We start from the raw sequence: 24,131 nt of genomic DNA, 5'->3' as shown, positions 1-24,131 counted from the left end.
CATACAACACTACATGAGTGTGTTAGCTCTGTTATTATTTTTTTTTTCAGATTCTTACAGGAATCTCCTTATTCACCTCAAAATGAGCTTTGCAGTCCTGTACAATGATGTTTTCTAGACTGTTACTGAAAGTTTTATTTGTTATTGCGCATGTGTGATAGCCAGGTGAACTACTTTGGCACTGAATGTCTGGATATTTTTAAACCCATAACAAATGCCCATCCAACTAATAATTCTAAATACAAATGTATACATTTAAACATATCAGCAAGTGAATCCAGTTCATAACATAATTATGCCTGAATGTACAATATGCAGTGGAGTGATCTGTTTCTGAGTGTGAAATGATATGTGATGAAAATTATCATCTCCAAATCAGAGGTCATGGTTCTCACCCAGAAAGAAGTTGATTGTTGTTTGTAGATGCATGGGGAGCAGCTAACCTAGGTGAAAGACTTTAGGTATATTGAGGTAAATTTTTATAAGTAAGGGCAGTGGAGACCCAGAGATTGACTGGCAGATAAATTTAGTTGTGGCATTAATCCACAAATTGCATAGAACTTTGATGGTAAAGTTTCAAAAGTGAAGGTAGAACAGAATAGGGGATTAAGCAGCAGATTGCTGCATCAGTGACGTACTCCAGGTATCCTTCCAGATTATGGTTCTGAAACAAATACTGGGCCTTAGGTTCAGTCCTTCAGGTAACAGGTCAGGCTGTATCCCCATCCTCACCCTTGGTCATAACTTTGAGTAGAGACTGTAATGAGAAAATAAGAGATAAAATGGCAAAAATTATGCTTCTTCCTTAGGTAGATGGGCTCATTTTCTATGACAGAGTGAAAAGCTCAGCAATCTGAAAGTATCACCAACTACTGCTACTGTTGTTGATAGTTGCAAGGAGCTAGTTGAAGGCAGAAAGGGCATCAGGTGGTGGTGTCACTTCAATTATTCCCAAGGGAGATATACCAGGCAGAGCCCAATAGGAAAACTGTCTTGGGCGAATCCAGGATATGTTGGAAGGGTATCTCTCAGCCGTGCCTAAGAATGCCCTGTGATACCACAGCACGAGGAAGAGAGTTACCAGTGTTGCAAAGTCTTATTCAGTCTTGCTAAATTATTACAGTAGTAACTATCACCAGGAAAACTGGATTATAAAATAGGTGGATGGATTTTCCATACTTCCAGACTACCTCCATTGTAAAACCTTGTTAAATATATTGAAAATCATCAATGTTCTACCTGCCTTGAGATGTTCTGTTGTAGCTGATGTATTTCTAGATTTTTGTATGCCTACAGTTCCCTTGTTGAAAGACTGTATGTCAAAAGCTGAACTAATAGAAGTAAAACCACTTGCTAAGAAAAGTGATATACATGATTTGCAATACAAATAAGTTGTATTCATTTATAACCAGGTAAGTCCAGTGGATGGCAATGTCCCTTTCCAGGTGTGACCCAGGAGCACTGTTTGGTCATGTGACTTGCTCAGACTCTCACAGTTGACAAATAGATGTGAAAGGAATAAAACTCTGTAACCTTGAATACAGGGAGCAGCTTGTTAAAGTTTTGGAGCCCTAATCCTCTCCACTGTCTGTCTGCATTATACAAATAAAGGAAGGTGGCAATATTTTAAGGAGCTTTGTTTGTAAGCCTCTTAGGCCTACATTTCTGATTATTGAAGTAGTCCTGTGCATTTTGAGATTATAAGCATCAATATTCTTATACTCTAAACTGAAAAATCGGAAATGGTAAGCAGGAGGTGTCACAGTAATAAAGGCAGTTGCATTCATACATCATCCAACAGCTCTGCATTCATAATGCAGTTATACATGTTATGATCACTTAAATGATATAAATGGGCATTGCCCCTTTTTTCTGTCTGTCTCCATGGCATTTCACACTATTTCCTACTTATGAAAATTTGTACATAAATATAAAAGTATGATTAATAAGTAGCAAACAGTGATTAGCCCCTCTGCTGCAAGACACCATAGATGTTACAGATTAGTAATATTAGTAATATTTTGTTTAATAAGCCTTTCTAATGTTGCCTGTTATTAGCTGGTAAATCCCTCAGTTAATGAAGCCAGACCCAAAAAAGGCCTGAACACCATACGAAGATATATGTGTTAACTAGAAGTATACAAACATAGTGATATTGCTTGAATTTGTTAACAATCAGTTTTATCATCACAAGAAAGGCACTGCCAAGGAAGAAAGAGAGTGCCAGCATTTGACAACATGGTATGGCCAATTAGGAGCACATTTTTTTATACAAGCATTTATTTTTTTGTTTCAGCTCATTCCATTTTATAAACAATTTCTGGGCAGGTGACATTGATGTGTTCATATTTTAAATACTAGCTGATTTTTTTCATATTTTAAATACTAGCACTAATGTTTCACATTTTTCTAAGAGTGATATAGACACTGTTGTTAATTATTTAGATATTCATGTTACTTTAGATATTAATAGCAAGAGTTTTACAAATAGACTACAGCATAAGCCTATGTTTGTAAATAGTTATTTATATTCTAACACTTTATACCTTAATTTTATGAAACACATTCTGATTAAAGGATAGTTTGTCAGAGCATATAGGTTAACTTCACAAGAACACGATTTTCTGAAAGAAGTTACATTTTTAACCAATTTATTTGTTGACAGGTAGGTTCCTCCTCATAAAGTGTCCAGTATAGCAGGTGAAGAGAACCAGTTTCAGCCTGTATTAAAATCTGGTTTGAAATAGAGTCACAGTCATGGAACAGCCAACATCATTTTATTACATTTACCAATCCCATCAATTTGGACAGTAGGGCTATTATGAATATCATTAGATCCAAATGGAAAATAATTTTAGGGTGCAATGAACTTGCTAAGACTGATGGGTCAACACCTAGATTTACATATTTTATTCTCTGGTGTCTTTTCTTTCATTAGTCAGCTTAACATAAGGCACTTTGTCTCTAATGTACAATTCCTTTCCCTTATCACGTCTATCAAGAGGTTTAAATCTGCTTTGAAAGAATTCAGTTTTGATCACTCCCAAAAATGTGTTGCCACCTTCCTAACTGATTTTGAGAACATCTCCAGCACATTGGGTTAACCCCCAGAAACATCTTCAGTAGTCTCACTGGGGTATAAAGATATTGATGTAAACTTTCCAGGCAGATATTCTAAGCTTCCTGAATTTAGTCACTTTAGTAGGTGCTAAACAATTTTTTGTCACTTCTCCCTTGTGTGTTGCACACCAAGTGTTTTTCGCACTCATCTTCCATGTTTGAGCTCTATTGTCCATTACTTATTTATTTATTTCACATTTGCTTACTGGGAAAGTCCAGCTGGGATAATATCCTATTTTCAGTGGAGGCCTGGGGCGAAAAGCTCTACACTGACATAATATGGTACAGTTACATAAAATTATCACAAATCTTAATACAGAAGAATGACCTATTAGCTAAGTGAAAATTGAGCTTCAGTTCATACAGTGTGAACCAATACATACATGCTAGAAATATCTGGGCAGTTATAACAAGCTGGTAAAGAACATTGTCAATAGACAGAGTATTTACAAATTGCAGTTCATAGAGAAAATAGAGCCAGATGTCCCCTATATATCCTATATATCAGTCTTCTAACTGTTACACATTTAGTTCTTGCTTCTACTGCTAACCTTATTGTCTCTGACAATGTGATTCCTTTTTGCTTTAACTCCCTTCACCTATTTTTCTTCATTGATAGTAAAGTGGGGAAAGCCATATATTAACTTCCTGACAAGCCACATCTCTGATAGCCCTGGTGTCAACTTAATTTCTCCTCTCCTTGCTTCAGTTGCTCCCAGTAAATTGGGACCTGTCTCCTTCTTGTCTACTCAGAGAGAAGTAGGTTTACATTTCTTTTACCCCACCCCAATCTGCTTGGGGAGTATCTCATGTTTCCAGTCTTCTAGCTTTCTACACCCTATCCTTCTACAAGTAAATCTCATTATAGTCTACTGAACATGTTTAGTTTCTTAACCACTGGGTCTTTTCCTTCCTGCGTTAACATTAATTGTTTCTAGCCAGACAAGTATTTCTCATTCTGCAGTAAGGAGATGAATCTCAGTTGTATAATATTAATTTATTTTTTAAGATCATGTACTGCTGGACCTCCCTTCTCTTTTGGTTGAATCATTTTCTCCCAGCTTACTCTTGGGGATTTGTCACATTCCACATGTTAATACCAGTCTTTAAATCAAATAGTATTTAAACTGCAAAAGAAAGAGAATGGTTTACATTGCACAATACTTGAGCTGTCCTAATTTTTATATTGGTAAAACAACCAGGAATCTCCGTGATTGAATGCAGGAATATGTTCAGGCTATTAAGAAACAAGATTTGAACAATACTGTGGTTAAGCATAGCAAAGTTTGTAACAACTTTAATCAATTATTGTTTAGTATCCCAAATTATATTCCTCATACTATAAGTGGTGGTGATTAAAGTGTACACTTGGAGGTTAAGGAACTTCATTAGCAGTTGTATTTTAAAACATATTGTACACCAGATCTCAATGATCACAGTGATATCAAATGTTATTTAAGGTCCCAACCAGCCTGGAAATAGCTGGCTCCATTATTCACTTTTCTAAATGTTTTTGAATGTTTTGTATATTTTAAACAGGATCTGTAGTCATGTGATCATTATCATGTGATTATATGGTGATATTTAATTGGTGGTTATTCATAATGGCTTTTTTTCTGAAGAAGTTCAGTTATTTTATCGAATGAAAGCACTAAACATCAATTAAAAAGCTGTGCTTCTCCATTTCAGTTTTTCTTTTTTTCTTTTTGATTTTTCAGTAAACTGCTTGCTTTCAGTGATTGAACTTTGCATTTATTTTACTAAAAAGGTCATTTATGAATGTTGTGAATGTTCAGCATCTTCTTTGAACATAAAAACTTCTCGTTGTAAGGCAAGAGTTGGCTACCCATGAAAGTGAAAAAGAACCATCTTCCACACATGGTAGCAGGGAGCTCAAATATTCAAAAAGATGGATAAAATTAGGTGTGAAAGCATCCACTAGCAGACAGCAGGAGTTCACTGTTATTGCATCAGTCCAATGAGGGACTGAGGATGCCAGTTTTTCAGAGGCACAAGTTTGCCAGCCTTTGCTTTCAATGTTTCTATCTGATAATTCTCCATATGCTCTTGTCAATTGGAGGCCGAAGGAGGGATTCTGGCATCCCAATCAATCCAGACCTCTCAAGAAACTGGTGTCTGGCTCTACAGTGCTGAGAAAAACAGATGGTGGCTCAGGTGACAGGGCTTGGATTAGCAGACCCAGCACTGCAGGAGCCAGGGAGCCAGGGAGGGAGGGAGAAAGGTGCTCTCACATCTCCATGGGGAGAAGTTAGTTTGTGCATGCTCAGGGAGCACATAGAAAATTAGATTTTGCTGGTGAGACCTGGCAAAATTACCTCCCATGCTGTGGTTGCTTCACTGATTAGCTTTCTGGCATACATCCCTTTTGGAAGTGACCTATTGTATGTCCCTCCTTCTTAGCATACTTTACTGTGTGGGGGGAGGTAGGACACAAAAGGAAAAAAAATAACATAAACCATCCCAGTGGCTGGCTTATTGATATCCCTCCCAGTCAGCTATTTATGCCAGTGATGAGGCGCAAATGGAATCATAAGCTGGGAAAGGTTTGATGACTGGCTGCCAGTAGGGCAAAGTGTGACAAAAAAATGAGTGCTGCATCACAACCAGAGACGGCTATTGAGTTCCTCTTGGAGTGAGAAGCCACCCTCTACTTTTCATTTTGGAAATAAAATCTAATCAGACTGATCCTCCAAAACTACACCTGATAAGCTTAATACCATCATACTCAGATCCAATAACATGCTTCTCAGCCCTCTCAGGATTTGATTACAAGTTTTCCCTCATCACTATAAAGATGACAAAGATGATTTGCCTATTCTACCTAAATCCCCTCACTGATTATAATACTGATTAACCAGGAGGTATTGCTATTTGGGGTCATCAAAGGCTGTATTATGTGAGAAAATACTAAATTTAATGTGTGAACTCTTCAAAATGGGGTCTGTCAAGCTTTCTGGGTCACATACGTGTTACCTAAGTTTGTCTGAAATAGATGAACTTAAGTCAGGAAAATTCATCCAGTTATATAGGTATTAAAGGATGCGTTTGAAAGTGTAAGCACACAATTAAATGCAGCTACGGCAAAAGTGACACCTGTGCTAGTGTAGCTACTTCAGACTCAGTCATTAGAAAATCAGCCGCCTCCAAAAATATAGTCCCTGCTTCAGTACATTGAAGAGCAGCTGTTATAGTATGACTTTGAATAAGTATTTACACTGTGGGATTCCATTGCACAAAAAAAAAAAAATGTAGAAAAAAAAATCAGGCAGCAAACAGCTCTTCACTTTTCTATAGTCAAGTCAAGTACAGGAGAGATTTCTCCCCCATGAAGTGATAATTGTAATTTAAACAATCTCGTTATTAAGCAGCTTAGACACAAAAAGGGTCAGAAGTGAAGCAGCAAGGCAGGCAGATGGTCATGAGCAATGCTATTCTAGCAAATCAGCACAATGCCTCTCTGTACTGTGTTCAACTTTCCTCCTGTCCCTTCCCCACCCCACCCAGCATTTGAGAGGCACACTTTGTCATAGGTTCATAGGTGTTTACTAGGCTAATGACCACTAGGGCCTTTTTACATATAGCCATGCATTCCTAATCTTTGACAAGTTCTGGTACCCTTGATAAGTGTAAGCGGGGGCTTGGGAGATGAAACATTTACAGGCTGCCTGTGTCCATTAGAGACATGGGTGCCAAACCAGGGCTTTGAGTTGGTCCCTGTTGCAATATTCTTAACATCTTGGACTTCCCTGCAAAGATCAGATCCATCTTGGTAGCATTCCAAAGTTCAGGATCCTTCCCCTGTGAGGAGTACCTCTGCCCAAGCATGAACCAGTAAGCTGGTATAAGTGGTGCAGATGTAATCACATTTTCAGAACTTTCTCACAATTGTTCATTTATGCAGGCTTCCATCCCTGTCATGAACAGTTTACTGTCTTATAGGTTACAGTCTCTGAAGTCTAGACAGATATGTCCCCCCACTGGGGATTCGTTTTCCCTTTATTATATAATTTGTACTTTTCTGTTTCTCTCTTATATCTTTGACAAAAATGTAACAGAAAATCTGGTAGACAAATACCCAGTTAGTTGCTGTCCTGGAGCAGAGCAGAACACATTGAGTTCTGTTAGATGTGTCAAAGTTTTGCTCCAGAAACACTAAGATACCTTAAAAGCCTTAGCCCATATCTCAAAACAAGAGGGTGTTGCCATTGGTGTGTGCAGCAATGCTGTCCACTTCTTCAGCTTTGGTGTTTGACCCTCTAGATAAAAAGAAGCAAAGAGTTAAGGTGCCAGAAGAATCAAATAGTTTGAAATAGACGTCTAGTTCATCTTTTCACTGTGAGGTGGGTGAGCCCAGTGAGGTACTTTTGCAGACCCCAGACCATCTATTGGCATTCCCTAGGCCTACTGACATTGCCCCACATGGAGGCTGTTATGACCCATGAAAAAAACACATCCATTGCTACTGGCCATTCCCTTGAACTGAGAGTAATAACATCAGAAGGTGAAGGAAGTATTCATCAACTTCTCATAGGTTCATAGGTGAATAATATGCTAACTCCCCTGAAGTATGATTTTAAGCCTATCCAATAATTTAAGGTTAGAATCAAACTCTGCACTTTGTGTCTATAAGGTAAAGATTTTAACCATTATGCCAAATCTACCTCTCCCTTTTTTTCTTATCAGAAAAAAAAAATGAACATTATGGAAAAGAGGTCCATCCATTAGCACATAAACCTCTGGTGGATGTCCCTTGTAAAAGGCAATAGAAAAGAAAATATTTTTCTCCTCTTTCTAGTCCTAGGCAATTGTTTGTCTGAGAAATCTTATTACGATTTCTTAAAGTTTGCTTTAGTTTAAAGACTGTGAAAAGCTACTGACGCCTTACGACCAGGACAAGCTACTCATTTTCCTTATTCTAATATAATAAAGGAGTCATCTTCAGAGATTCTTCTTCAGATCAAGAGGGTCACTCTAATGAAGAAGGCTTAGACTTTTCTTCTTATATCCCTTTTCCTTCTGACTATGAGCCAGATGTGGAAAATCATCTTTCCTCCAACTTTCCCAATGAGAACATTTACTGTGGTGAGAATTGTTCAAGTTGGAAGGGAGAGTACTTTTTGACACTCATAAGATGTTTTGAGCTTCTAATTATGGATGTTCCTAAATCTATGCCTATTCCTCCTGTGCTTGGAGTCTTACAAGATGTTTTTAGCAGCAGCTGTTACCTAGACTTGCAGGCTGCAGCTCCTAAAAGGATGAACAGATTTTACAGGGTTCAGGTTTCACATAAATAGCTTTATAATACATGTTTACCCTGCTGTTATCTCTATGGACTTGAAAAAGAGAACTAAATTAGACCCTGTGACTAATTCTCTGCAAATGAAAATGAGAGAAGAGCCCTCAACAGTTTCTATAAAAAAATGGATGCCTCTGTAACACTGCCATTTAAAGCTATTGTCAAACACATGACTAAATTATTATGAACTGTGATAGACAATGTGGGTCAGACGTTTTCAGAAATTCATAACCTAGACTTGAGATCAAAACTTCAAGAACTGCTTCATTCCACTTCTTGATTTGCTAAACATTCCTAACATGTTGCTATAACTGGCACTGATGCAGTATCCAGAGTAGGCGCCATTGGCTCTGTCATCTGTAGGCATGTTTGGTTAATGCTCTAACATTTATCAGAGGACATCAAGGCTCAATTATTGAATGTGCCTCTGTTTAAAAGTCTGATATTTGGGAATCCCACACCTAAAATGTTTAAAAAGACTGAAGAAAGAGGTTAAGTCTAACAGGGGTAAAACAACGTTTTCTTACTCGTGTAACTATATACAACAAAAAGCAATCCAAACTTGAACAGTAAACTTCAAGCAAAGTTCAGTTTAAGAAAGAAATGCAATGGGGACTCTCAGAGCATGCAAATATCTGTCCAGCCCTGTTCCCCTTCTTCTTCTCCACTCCAGACTGTTATCCCTTTCTCCCTGAATTGCAGGCAAACTTTCTTTCTCCCTCCCATTATGTGAAACAATCACTCAGATTCCTGAGTGTTAAGCATATTAACATCAAGTTACAGGCTTCAATGGGTACTAAACCACTTGGACATTCCTCAGGTAGCCAAAGATCAAGAGCATCCTATGCCCTCTATTATTTCAGACTTCTTTCTACCCAGAGTGACAGAAGAAATGCCTCCACACCTTGGTGAAAAGGATTTCACCCAACACTTTTTTTTTAAGTGCTCAGGAAAGAGGCATACGGGAGGACAAGTCTAGATGTATCCAGACAGAACACCTTTTTCAGCATGTTTCAGTTCAAGATGTTCACCATTCAAAATCTTTTGCCTTTTCTATATATATAAATGTTGCTTTGGTCACTCTGGGTTTAAAAGATACTTTTTACATATTCCGATCCACAAGAGTCACATAAAATATCCATGATTTTCTGTCTTTGGCTTGCATTTTCTTGTCTTATTGGCTTTCTATTGCACCAAGGATATATTCAAAGTGCCTGGCTCTGGTTATAGTCTTTTACAGGCTCCAAGGAATTCATAACTAGCCTTACCTGGATTATTTATTTAACATTTGTTTACCAGGAAAAGCCAACTTGGAACAAAGCCATTTTCAGTGGAGGCCTGGGGAGAAACACTCTAAATGCTTATCTTTGTAACATGGGAGGAAACTGGAGTACACAGAGAAAACCCACACAAACACAGGGTGGACATGCAGACTCCGCATAGAAGGCACTCCAACAGAGAATCAAACCGGCAAACTTCTTGCTGGGAGGTGACAACACTACCGCTGCACCACTGCACTTATCTGATTCAAGCTACTTCCAGTTCAAAGATAGTAAAGGCTTTTAAATTTTCCACAATTGTTCTTCAAAACCTAAGATTAACTCTCAGTCTAAAGAAATCTTCTTTAAACCATTCTTCCATAGTGGTCTTCCTACAGGCCCCAGTGGTTAGCAGTGGTAGCACCCTGTGTAGCAGCAAATGACTAGACAGTAAAATCTCCCTATAAAGTTAGGATTAGATATGAAACCTGTTAAATGAGTGGCACTGTGCAGAAGTAAGCTTAGAACAGCTGGCTTGTGCAATGAGCAGCACTAACATATCCTAGCATTATATAGCATCCTACCCTTAACCCCACAAACTACCCCAGGATACCCCTGTTAAAAAACAATCCTAAACAGCCACCCATATAACAAGAGCAGATAACATGGATTTGAAAATTACAAATATTTCTGTGACCAACTTGGTAGATTTGTGCATCCTAAGGCAATGTAGCAGTTATCTCATGTTCTCAGACAACCAGCTAATATTAAAGAAAATAACAGGATATGTGAGAGGTGTAAATATACAACTTCTGTGGAGACAAAAATCTTGCATAAAAATGAGGTTGGGAGGAATACCCCCACAACATCCCTCACACATACCCTTCACCACAAACACAGAGACTGTTTTATGCTGAGAAGCTTAAAAGAAACCTTTCCAAATCTGAAAGACTTCCAAAGCCACCAAATGACAACACTGCTCCTCAGAAATCTCTAAAACACACATCAAAAGCAACACCAAATATCTCACATAAGCATGCACCTAATGGATCCCTAAGTGCAAAGCCCATAAGGCAACATACATTTTATCGAATACTGCTGTCATTGGGGACTCCATTGTGCGATACACAGATGCTCCACTCACTGGGTTGGAAAAGGCGAAGATAACAATTAGTTGCCTATCTGGAGTCAGGATCCACAATATCACACACACTCTCAAGTTACTGCATCCCAGTTACCAATATGCTTCTGTCATAAGCCATGTGGGTGTAAATGACCTGAGACATACCTCAATGGACTATATGAAAAGAGGCATAATGGATCTCTCACAGTATGTGAAACAGATAGGTTTAAGCCTTGCATTGAGCAGCATTATACCTTCTCCAAGGGTGATGCCACAGTGTTTAGTTTCTGGTGTCATTCTAGGGAGATCCAGTATCTGTCAGCATGTGAGAATATGATCAAATGACCATGTTACTTTGCCAAAGCTGGTTTGCACCTGTCCCCCCCAGTCTTTCAGATACTGGCTAAAACTTTATCCACACTCTTAGATCCTTTTTTGGCAATGCCAGACAAACAAAACTGCCAACATATTGAAAAAATCTACAAGCAGCCTTAAGGTGTTACTGCTCAATGCTCAGAGCCTAAACAAAACAATTTACACCCTTCAAGCACTCCCCACTCTGGAGAATGCAAACATCTTTGTCTTGACTGAGACTTGGTTTAAAGCTGTAGAAATTGATCTGAGTGCAAGGCTGCAGTACCTCCCACACAGTTAAACTAACAACAGCACAGACTGAGGCCAAAGGTGGATGGGTTTTGATCTATGATAGCAACAAACATACCCGCAGATCAGTTAAACAGGATGATACCATGGAGTTTATCCATGTCAAAGTCACCACAGGTAAAATCCCTCACCATATGATGGCTAGCTACAAGTCACCATCTATGCCCCTAGAGTCTCACAATTCTCACCTAAACCTACCAGAGGTTCTCATCATCCAACCAAGCACCTATTCATGGGTGAGATTAACTACCCCTCTATGGACTGGGAAATGTGCACTGCCTCAAACTCACAAGCACAATGCTTCCTGGATTTTATTAACATGGACACCTTGGAATAGATAGTGCACGCTTCAACCAGAGGATCAAATGTACTGTATCTGGTACTCACCAACATGGGGCAGCATGACAGCCCACACCCCCCATGTCCCTTCATTAGTGAGGCTGGATCACAAAACTATCTCATTTGAAGTAAAAGTCTACTCAAAAATTCCGGCTAAACCAGTAACAGTTAGGAACTATTCAGAGACAAATTACATTCTATTAAGTGACAGTTTGTCAAAATTCAAGGCTCCCCCAACCCGAAGACCACAGCTACCTATGCAGAATAATTAACAGAGACACTTTATAAATGTGAGTGACTGCAGAGAGGTTACCATACCTACCAGAAATAAAACCAAAACAAACCCTAAGTACAAACCCCACTGGTGGAATCCTCACCTAAATGAGGTATATATTAAAAGAAGAAAATACACAATCAAAATCAGGAAAAGCAGCTCTGCTAAAGACAAGTGCTGTCTTATACAAATAAACAAGAAACTAAGAGGTCTAATTAACCTAACAAGGCCAGTTATGAGGTCAGGATAGCCTTGCAGGTTAGGGACAATAAGAAGACCTTCTTCAGCTATGTCCAGCACTTTAGAGCTGACACACAACAGTTTGCTGAACTGGTTGTGAACAGTACCCCCTACACTGATCAGGGTGATATAGCAAATCTAGTGGCTGATAAAGTCAGCTCAAACTTCACCCCCACTCCTCCCCAGCTCCCCCAAGTGAAATCCCCTCCAACATATTTCCCCAAGCTATCAGCAAGGACCAGGTGCTGGCAGCACTCACTAAAGCCAAGAACACTGCCTCCATGGGTCCGGACAATATCCCTGGCTGCCTCCTGAACAGTCTACAACATAAACTATCAGGAACACTTGAGGCACTCTTCAGTTACAGCCTTGAAAGAGGCTACATTCCAAGTGAATGGAGGACCACAGCAGTCCTTTCCCTCCACAAAAGAGGACCATCAACTGACCCTAGGAAATACAGACCCATCCAGGTAATATGCAAAGCCATGGAACAAATCATCATGTAAATGATAAACAATCGCATTGGCACCCTACAGACACTGGAATCAGCCCAGTTTGGCTTTGGTAAGGGAAGGTCATGCCAACCTAACCTGGTAGATTTCTTGGAGAGAGCCAACAAGGCAATGGACAAGGGTAAAACAATGCATACTATGTATTTTGACCTGCTAAGGCATTTGTTACAATACCACACTCAGGTATTGTTGACAAGCTCTCTGAGCTAGGCATAAACTCTTACATAACTCAATGGATTACAGTCTGGCTCACAGACAGGACCCAAGAAATCAGGATCAGTGAGACCACCTCCACCAAGAGACTGGTCACCAGTGGAGTACCCCAGGGCTCTGTGCTGTGTCTGCTCTTGTTTGATATCTACTTCTTGGAAGTCAAGGATAACGTTAAAGGCCTCTGGCTCACCAAGTTTACAGATAACAGTAGACTGGGAGGTTTTATTGATTCCCCCCAAGACACAAACATTTTACAAGTGGGCTTAACATAGACAAATGACTGGTGTCAAAACCACGGCCTAAATCTCAGTGCCATAAAATGCATTATAATGCCCTTTGGGAAACTGTCAACACAAGTTAATTATTACATCAATAAAATCCCTCTAAGAATCAACCCATTTGAAAAGAATCTGGGATCATATGTAGACAGTAATCTGGCCTTTGACCAACATGTAACTGAGACAAAAAAATCATTCTATGTCATCCAACTTATATGTAAGGTTATGGCATCCAGGTCAAAAGGATGATACAGTACCACTCTGCTTGGCCCATATCAGTTCTATCATTGAATACACTACCCTGTTTGGTATGTGTCTAACTAGACTCTTGCAACAGTTTGAACGCCCACAAAGGTTTCTTACCAGGAGAATTCAAGGTATGTATACCCTATCCTACACTGATTGCCTAAAGGTTATGTCTCTGTATTCAGTCTCCTACAGGCTGCTCACAGGGGATTTTTGCCTGGCTTACAGGGCTTCCTCATATCCAGCCCTGATGGATCTGTTGCACATGCACAAAATAAAAAGCATGAGAAACACTAGCTCCAAGGATCTGAACTTCACTTATGGCATAAAAAGAATGTGCTGTAAAGACAGATATGTGTCCCAAAGGATCTCCACACTATTGCATAGGTTCCACATCCATGGAAAATGAGTTCATCTCTGGCCATTTCAAACAAAACCTTGAAAATGGATGGAAATAATAAATTTATCCCCGGTCTGGCTCCGATATCCCTTATAGACAGAGGCCAGTAATAAGAAAAGTATTATCCTAACTCCCTCCCTACAAATCCTTAGCTACCTGCCTACTAACATGCCCATCCCATGATACTGGGGACCCAGATTGCTTGGGTGTGGGCTAGGCTTATAAGGGCCTTAGTGGTCGTTAGCCTAATAACAATCTATGGACCTACAAACTCCACTTTGGGAGTCCTGTTTGTACAACATCCGATAGTAGAGAGCATTATGACATATGCCTTTGACTTTGCATGGGGAGCTTGCTCCAAAGAAACTAAGATTCCAGGTGTTTGAAACTACCTGTCAAACAAGTCACTTCAGTGGCCTAGAGCTGATGGCCCTAATTAATGGTTTCAAAACTCTTCATCAATTGTGAGCACCCGGTTACACTACAAGTAGTTACAGACAATACCACTGTTATGTGGAATATAAAGAAACAAGAAGGGCCAAAGTTTTAACCCCTTTGCAGATTAAACATTTTAGCTTGGGAAGTAGCTACATTCCCTCACATTTGAACCCAGTGACAGTTTCTCTTCTTTGAAATTTGTGACCTGGGAAACAGCCTTGCAGCAGCCTCAGCCACAGCTAGAAGAGTTTCTGAGTTACAAGCCTTTTTGCGCATTCCTTTTTGTCCCATAAGGATGGAGTAAGATTTCAAACCAATCCTTCCTTCTTGCCTAAAGCTGTTTCTAAATTCACTCTTAATCAGGCTGTCTAGATAACTGCTTTCTGTCTTAACCCTTAAAGCAAGGGAGAAAGACTTCTTTAGTCTTTAGATGATTATAGAGAGTTTATGTTTTACTTAGAAAAGACAGATGACTTTAGATAATCTGACCAGTGATTTGTCTGTTGCTGGAAAGAAAATGGGCTCACCACTGTTTAAATAAACTGCTTCTAAAATGATCTGTAATACAATTCTCTTCTACAATACAAATCATGGCAAACAGCTTCCACAAATAGTTAAAAGTCCAGTTTTTCAGAACAGTAGCTACTTCAGGTGCTACTATTCTCAAAAGAGGACACTTGATCCTCAGTCCACACATTAACAAAACATTACAGACTGGATGTTCGGCAAAGCTAGAACTGGATTTGCTAAGGCTGTCCTTCATGGCATCCTTAATTCAGAGGGAGAACCCCTTTCCTCCACCCAATCTGCTCAAGCTCTGGGAGTTGTCCCAAGTATTAAGAATACTACAATAATAGGTTCATAGGTAGGTACTAGGCTATCTGCCTGAGGGCATTTATAAGCCTAGCCAGAGTGTGTCAGCCTTCACCGCCCCATTGATTTATTAACTGAGTCTCTGTCAAGAAGAGCCAATTAAGTGATCTCAGGGGTGTATTTTCTGTTACCCATCCACTCATCAAGGTTTCTCTTGAAGAGTGTTAGTGAGGGGCTCTGCCTAATGTAGTTAGGAATTTTGTTCCAAAGCATGGCGAGTCTCTGTGACAGGAATCTATCCCTCCAGCATGTTCTATTTATTGTTGTAGCGAGGTTTAGCTCACTAGAGCGAGTGGCTCACAGTGACTTGGATTTCTTTAGGTGGAGCATGTCTATCAATTCTGAGTTGGACATGGCTTTGTAAGTCAGGCAGAGATCACCTCTGAATAAGTGATACGTGACTGAGTACAGCTGGAGTTTTTCCAGTCGGGCTGCATAGGACATATGTTTGAAGCCAGTAATCCTCTTGGTGAGGTACTTTTGTGGTCTTTCCAGCTGTTGGAAGTGTCTTCTGAAGTACATCCCAAATGGGGCATTGTACTCTATGATGGGTCTGATGATTGATGAGTAGAGTGGCACTATAACCTCTTTATTTCTAGATACAAACCCTTTAGTAATTAGATGGGCTACATAGAAGAATTTCCTAACTACTTTGGCAATATGATTGTCAAAGGAGAGATTACTATCTACCTGGGACCCCAGATCTCTTATTACCTCTTCTGTATTAAGGGGGCTGCCACCTATGTGGTAATTCATGGGTGTTTTGTTTTTCCCATACGGGATGACTATGCATTTTTTGGCATTTAGCTTGAGACCATGACTTTGACACCAGGTGTCCGTCTCAGTAAGGCCCTTTTGGAGAATGTCCGTGTCAGCCATAGAGTCAATCATGGCTCCCAGTTTTTCAGTCATCAGTGAACATGGTTAGCCATAGTCCTCCTGTGTTTGCCTGTACTTCTGAGAAGTATATGCCAAACAGTAGGGGTCCCAGGACCGAGCCTTGTGGGACACCACTTGTGACTGGTTTAGAGTCGGACCTGGAGACCGCTATTCTTACCGTGTGAGTTCTGTCAGTAAGCCAGTTGACAACCCATCTTGTGACGTAGGGGTTTATGTTCAGGCTGGTGAGTTTTTCTATAATTCCAGAGTGGGGAATGGTGTCAAAAGCCTTGGTGAGGTAGGCTGTGTGAACTACCTTCCCCTCATTTATGGCCTTGATGGCTGTCTCGAAGAAGTCAACCAGGTTTAGTAGGCATGATCTGCCCTTAACAAAGCCAAACTGGGTTGGGTCAAGTGCTTGGAGGTTCCCAATGTCTTTGTTAATGACTTCCATGATGATGCGCTCCATAGCCTTGCAGACCAGGCTAGTCAGGCTTATGGGGCGATAGTTACCAGGGTCAGTTGTGACCCCTCCTTTGTGGAGCAGAATAACTGTTACTGTGTGCCATTGTATGGGCATGTAGCCTGTGGAGAGGCTGAGATTGAACAGTGTGTTTAGGTGGGGGGTTAGTTCGTTCTGCAGTTCGTGCAAGATGCAGCTTGGGACACCATCTGGCCCCATTGACGCTGTGCTTTTGGCTTTTGAAAGGGCTGTATTCACCTGTGTGTCTGTGATTTCTGGGACACTACACTTTTCTGGTATTGTTGTGGGCCCTTTTAGGGGTGAGATGGGGATGAAGTTTGCACTGAATCTATATGCCAGGATGCTGGCAATATCAGTGGGTTCAGTATATTTTGTGCTATTTTGCACTAGCTCAGAGTATAGATGCGAGTTGTCACTTAGATTCTTGACATAGCTAAAGAAGGCTTTGTGGTTATCTTTTGAATCCTTGGCTAGTTTTCTTTTGAAGTTAGCCTTGGAGGATTTTATGAGGGACCTTAGTTTTTTACTGATACTGATCAGGGATGTCTTTCCTTCTTGGGATTTGCTTTTTTTCTGAACTAGTTTCCTCCTTCTATTGTATAGCCTGTTTATGGCAGGGGTCCACCAGATTGGTTTTCTTCTCTTAGGGGAGTGAGTCTTGGTTTTACTAGGGATGGCATGATCCATGTATCCTTGTAGGTGCTCATAGAATGCATTTGTAAAGGTTCTTGCATCTTAGACACTGTTATCCTTTAGCATGGGGGTTGTGAAACTTACCACCTCTGCCTTAAGTAAGGTGAAGTTTGCTATAGAAAAGTTTTTCACTGTGGCTTCCTTGATTGGAGGTGGTGGTATGGTGTGGACATCCAGAGTGATTAGTTTATGGTCTGATCTAACCAGTGACGGGTTGACCTCCAGGAAGTGCTGGACCTGGGAGTTTGCACTTGAGTAGTTTTCCCAGTTAACGGCAGGGTAATTGAAATCACCCAATATCAGGGTGTTCTGTAGGACCTTCATGTTTTCCAGTGTCCCAGAAAGGCAGAGTGGTGGTCCTGGGTCATGGAGGGTGATCTATAGCAGGCCATAATTTGCATTGCAGGTTTGCCTGATGTTAGTTGCACATGGATGATCTCAGAGGTATCATGCTGCGCCACTAACCTGGAGGTGTAGGTATCCTTGATGAATATGGATACACCCTCTCCTTTTGTGTTTCGGTCCATGTTCTGTGGCCGAAATGTGTAGTATGAGTTGTAGCCCAGTAGTGCTGGGGTGCCCTGTGGAGCCTTGAACCAGGTTTCCGTTACTGCACAGATGTCGATGTTCTCCATACTGAGGAGTGCTTCGAGCGTGTAATGACTTAATGAAGAATGCAGTACAAATGTGTAGGCAGCCTACCATAATGATAAATGTTCAAATAGATTACTGCTACAGTTTTTATACCTGTGCCCCATCTTCACTTGGGATATACGTTTGAAGTTTACTTTGTAGCCAGTGTGACATATTCACTACCCCACCCCACTCCACCCCCACACACACACACACACACACACACACACACACACACACACACACACACACACACACACACACACACACACACACACACACAGACACAACTTCCTATGTTCTCAAAATTCACCCTACATTTTAAATTTTTATTTCAGGGTTCTGGCCTTTCCTTAGAACGTTATTCTATTGTCCTACTTATAACATTATTCTAGTATTTTATTTATTCTTTACAATGGCAAGAAAGCTTTGAAAATACCATGGAAATATGTACCTTTAAAACTCTGGCACATATTTGGGGTGGGTATATGCCTCTTTGGGAAGGATACTGAGCTTTAGGAGGGCTTGTGGATGATCAGGAACTTTGCCACAAAAGTCCTATATGTTAAGAATACTGCAATAGTGACCTATTCAAACATCTACCAATATGGTAAGTTACCTACACAACTGTATAATATAATAGAAGAAACATCACCAGAAGCAGAGCCTTCTTTTCATATTGTACATAGATAAAGTACAATTGTGTGAACATACTCACCATAATCACAGATGTTTAATATCATTGCTGTAGTATGACTTATAACATTTTGATGTTAAACAACGGGCGAGCATCTGATTATCTCATCCATATAGCTGGATAATATGCTACTCTGTGCAGTTTGCAGATCTGGTGCCCCCTTCCTTCTAAACTGAAGCATTAAAAAAGACCTTTTAAAGTGAAAGACCAAATAAGCACTCAAGCTGTAGCAAGTGGCTTGCTTCAATTGAAATCCTACCCAGGGAGTTTCAGTTCTTCAGCACTTCAGCCCTCACTGCATATACAGGACACTACACTACTACCCCATCTTCAAATCACATCCATAACCCCTTGTGCTTGGGGCAGCCATTCTTTTCATGTCACCAAAGTTACATTTTTGATTCCAGACATGTCCACACCTTGAACACCAGATAGAAACAAAATAAAACAGAAGTGGTACCTGTGCCATTCTCTGCTCTTTTTGTATTATTATTATTTTTATTATTATTACAAACTAAGGAGTGGTCACCAACAAATGTGCTTCTAAGACTCATAACTGTGCTTGAAAATAGGAGTCATCTTCAGGAAAAATTTGAAGTGCAATATAAGAAGGTGCCTCCCTGAAGCCGCAAAGGTATTCTCTTAAAAGCAAAAGAAAAAAAAATTAGATGGATTCAGAGGGATGGATCCCACGATGCGGCAATGGTTTTACTGAAATAATGAAAGTTATGAAAGTTCACATAACTGTACTATGTTCATCACAACGATCATTGCTGCAGTATGACATAAAATGTACGAGAATACTAAAGCATTAGCTGAGGTGACCAATCACAGGTGGAGGGTATGAGAATATGTACACTCTACAGGACTGCAGTCACAAAATCTGCCGTGCCCATGGAGAATATGTCCAGACTGTAGTGTCTACAGAAGATGTGAATGAACATCCATGTTATTCCTTCACAAATATTTTTGTTGAGACTTACTTGAAAAACTGCTGACCTTGTAGAATGCACTCTGAACTACCCTTGTAATAATATTCCATAACATATGTAAAAAAGGTTGCCAATCACTTGGACAATGTTTGTTTAGAAAGGGGTCTTCCTTCTCAGTGTGACATGAAGGATTTTGCTTTGTCAAGGTGAAAGCTTCACTGTCCATGCACATGAATAATGTGCTAAATGTTCTCCCACCTTGTTTACTGGATACAGAAAAAAAGCACTTCCAAGACTACCTTGAGTCTAAATGAGGGACAGATCTTAAGGGTCATTCTGTCCTTGTGGAAAACTATGTAAGTTATTCTGCACATACCCTGTAATTCTGATACCCAACCATGTGAGCAGATGGAAAGAAACTTCACACCCCATTGAAGAGATACTAGTTTAAAATCTTTGCCAAAATACAAACAGTACAGCCGTTAAAGGTGGATCATCACCATATCGAATGGTGATAATGCAGTGAGGAAAGGGCAAATATCCCAATCCTCACTTTCGATATTTTCAACCAGGTGTCTTATACATGGATCCCCTCAAATTATCTATAGTATGATCCCAGTTAGTTTCATTACTGGTAACATGTAATTACTGACCATGGGATGGGTAAGACCAATCTATAACCAAATGGGAGAATCTGTATGGATTTTCTGTACAGATTTGTTATGCCTTATCAGTAGATTCCACAAGTACCTTTATCTAGAACAGTTTCAGACTTGTAGTTTAGAATGTTACCATAAAGGTGGTCAGTGTATTATTTCTTTGATTTTCATAGACTGAATATTTAGTCTGTTTGAGTTTTTATTCTGTTAATACTTCTGACTATAAATGTTTTCTGCAGCAGTATTTTCTAAATTGAAGGTAGCACCTGAAATTTTGATACCTTTAGATGCAAACTTGCAGACATTGAAAATAGTAACAAAGGCCATAAAAAATAGGTACATCCAGCTAACAATCTGGACATCTGACTAGCATAAAATCTGAATTCCATATAGCACATAACTCTTCCTGCTTCCAGTAGGAATGTGGGATATTACTTAGCAACACATTTAAAAAGCAGTGACAAAATGGAGCAAACATATAACCACATTATCAAAGAGGCTGTGTAAAATCTGTAGATTTTAATGAACTCTGTCCCAAAATTCTTCCACACAAGGTCTTTGATCAGAAAGATGAACTTGTAAGATGTCTGTCTTCTTTAAATTATCATTGCTTCATGCATGTTAGTCATGTAGTGTGTTTTTCTGTGTAATATACAGCTTTAAAAATCACATGTGATGAGGGGGATACAGAAAAATGTGTGAAGGTGTAAATCAAGCCTGAAAATAAGGACATACCTCCAAAAACATAGACAGCCAAATCAGGCTTGAAAACAGGAAGGTTCCTCCAAAACAGGAACAGTTTAAAGATCGGAGTATAGAGTACCTACTGTAGAAAATGTTATTTATCTCGTTAAAGAACTATGTTAACATTTTGCTATGTGCTTCATAAAGAGTTGTGAGAGAATTTCAGTTAATTTCATAAAATTGGGACTTGATCTTTGAAAAGTTGTATTTCTTGCGGATTACTTGAAACAATCTAGTGAAATTAGATGTAGTCTTATGTTGATAGTTTCTTTTTACTGTTGTGTCTTTCAGTTTCTAAATACATTTTTAAAATAACTGTACCAGTAAGGTGTATAAAAAAAAAAAAAACAGGAAGATAATACTTTTTCTTCACACTTGTTTACCAGGAAAGTCCAAATGGGACAGAGCCCATTTTCAGCAGAGGCCCAGGGAGAAATGATCCAGACACGTCTTTGGAATGTGGGAGGAAACAGGAGCACCCAGAGGAAACCCATGCGAACACAGGGAGGACATGCAGAGTTTTCACATAAGACACCCCAGCCAAGAATCAAATCAGAGAACCTCTTGTTGTGAGGAGACAACACTAACCAGTGCACCACTGCACTGCCCATGTCAAGATATAGGCTTTCACAGTCATATGCGGTGTAGTATAGAAGCAGACAGGTTTGTACTTGTAACATCTCATCATATGGTGACACTGAATCATACTGTCATGAAGAAAAACTGTAGTCTGAATTATGTTAGTAATAATACAATAGCAGAATGCGTAAAACTCTAGCCAGGCACCGACATTATCATGTCTACTCAGGTATTATTAGTAGCATTGAGAAGGTTGAATCAGCTTAAGCTCTTTTGTTACATTATAAATAAAATCACCTTCCCCTGGGGCTTGGAAAATAGAGATTCGGCATTTAGGCAGTCAAAAAAGAGCTCAATCCTGATTGTGAAACAATATGGTTCCATTGTATCTGAAGAACGACATCCCTTTTAATGAACTCCAGAAGGCAAGCATTTTCTGTAGTCCTTCATGTCACCGGTGGTGCTCATATAACTTACTTCTTCAAAGCTTAAATTTTATTTATTTTAACTGATTTGTTTAACTGAATAAATGAACTAGTCCAGTGTAGACCTAATCTAGTCAACAGCTGTCACAATGGAAAAGGGAATTCATATTACATACTGACAGTTCAGAGGAGCTCATTTAACAAACATGTTGAGAATGAGAAAGAGTCAGAGGACCTAAAAAATCAATCCCAGAATAAGGAGAACATGTAGACTCCATACCAGCTGCAACAGGAAAGCAGAAATGTACCCGAGGCCTTGACGTTGTGAAGCACAAATCCTATCAACTAAGCCACCTTTATTACCCCAAACATCTATTTTAACCTGTCATTATGTTATAAGAAAAATCAGTTTATACACATAGCTCTTGTTGTACCTGTGTGTCTGTTCATATAGTGTAAGTACTTTTCGTGACAAAAATTCTACATTACAACAGTATAGTTCCAAGTAGAATTATGTAGAGGTGATGAGACAAGTAGTTGATGGCTACCCAATGACATACTGGTCTCAGTAATTTCTGTTTACTTAGAATAACTAACAGCAGTATTTTCACTTTGACAATTTGACAATTCACTTTATTTTGTTTATAGTTGACTGATTTCTATTTCTTCCTTTGCAGAACATAAGTACAATGAAGTTTTCTCCATCGATTCTTGTCGAGGAATTATAGCCTTAATGGATGTATCCTTTTAATTAATTATTTGCTAAATATTCATTCAGCTTGCATATTCAGCAATTTAATGCCTACATCTACTTGCACTGAGAGTATTCAAATGAAACGGGAAAACTATTTGGTACTAAAATTGATCTGCAATTGTAAACGTACTAGAAACAGTCAAAGGAGAAGTAAATCCTGTCTTAGAGTGGAGGATCTCTGTTTCTGTATTGCTGCCATCTGGCAATAACCATGCCAAGAGCTAGCCAATCCCATTTTAGACAATGACGTAAGTACACATACATTAATAGAAGAGAAAACAAACTGTAGTAAGATTGCTTGTGCAGTATATGTATGTTTTGTTTTTAACAATTGTCACTCACTCCAACATTTCATAAATTGCTCAATTCCAAGCCCTCCCTTAAACCTTACTCCTCCTCCTGAAAATTATTCTGCATGTATTGCTCCCAAAATTTCCATTTATTTCTATGGAATTTGCACCTCTCCTTTTGTTACGTTTCCACCTTCAGTTCCTTTTTCTCATTTACAATATTCAGTCATGGGGCATTTCACCTTGTTTCCCACCATTAACTGGCTACTGTTAGTGCCAATTAGACAGCCATTAAGTAGTAATTGTTGTTAAAGCCAAAAGGGGAAAGAGGCAGCTGATTTTTAACCAGCACCTTTTGTGAAATCTGTAGCTTTCCTCTAATGTAAAGTAATAGAAAAATGTGTTTAATGCAATCCATTATGGTTTCTCTACAGTTATTTTTATTCTTTTGGGCCCTTCCCAGCTAATCCAACCACCACATGTGTTACCATATCCTGGCTGATTGTATCCAATACTAGTGGGTGTAAGATTTATGCAGTGTTTGGCCATCATTTAAGGTGGCTTAGTTCTTCACTATACTTTTTTTTTTAAACCTGTCATCACTTTTTTGCTTTAAAGAAAGCATAAGCTGTGTATTGGCACCATGCTGTATGTAGCTAAGTGGTCCCTCCCTTACAACCATGATAGGCTCCCAGAATGCACCTGAAGAGGTGTCTTTAAGACACCCACCCCCTAGGATGTTCCCAACTCCTTCCCAAGGAAGGCAAACAGGCTATGGGTCACTTATCCCTCCTTCCTCTGGCCGCTGGTTGACTTATCTGCCTATTGGGTCACTAATCAAAGTTAGGTAATCTGTAGCATAGTCAGGACATCTTCAGTTTCTGCCACAGAGCCAGATACATTTCACTGCAACTTGTGAGAAGAAATCACTTATGTTGTTTCATTTATCCAGAATGTGTTCAGGTATTTTATTATAGTTTAAAATGTCAGATTCCATTACAATGTACAACTGTGATTGTGGAAAATGGTTTTAAATCCTGGCAGTATTTTCTCAGATGTAAATGAAA

General features: G+C 39.4%; 1 protein-coding gene across 1 annotated transcript in view; it reads left to right on the top strand.

The window, feature by feature from the left end:
• Positions 1-24,131, top strand: part of LOC122791184 (calpain-13-like) — a 1,289,367-nt gene that overhangs the window by 1,144,483 nt on the left and 120,753 nt on the right. The window contains exon 17 of the mRNA XM_044058898.1: positions 22,698-22,759. Coding sequence (XP_043914833.1) covers positions 22,698-22,759 — 62 coding nt within the window. The remainder of the gene's footprint in view (positions 1-22,697; positions 22,760-24,131) is intronic.

Source organism: Protopterus annectens, chromosome 1.part2 (assembly GCF_019279795.1).
Source record: "Protopterus annectens isolate FY-2018-M chromosome 1.part2, PAN1.0, whole genome shotgun sequence".
Classification (NCBI taxonomy): domain Eukaryota; kingdom Metazoa; phylum Chordata; order Ceratodontiformes; family Protopteridae; genus Protopterus; species Protopterus annectens.
Note: the sequence above shows the minus strand (reverse complement) of the source record. Positions and strands in the feature narration are given on the sequence as shown.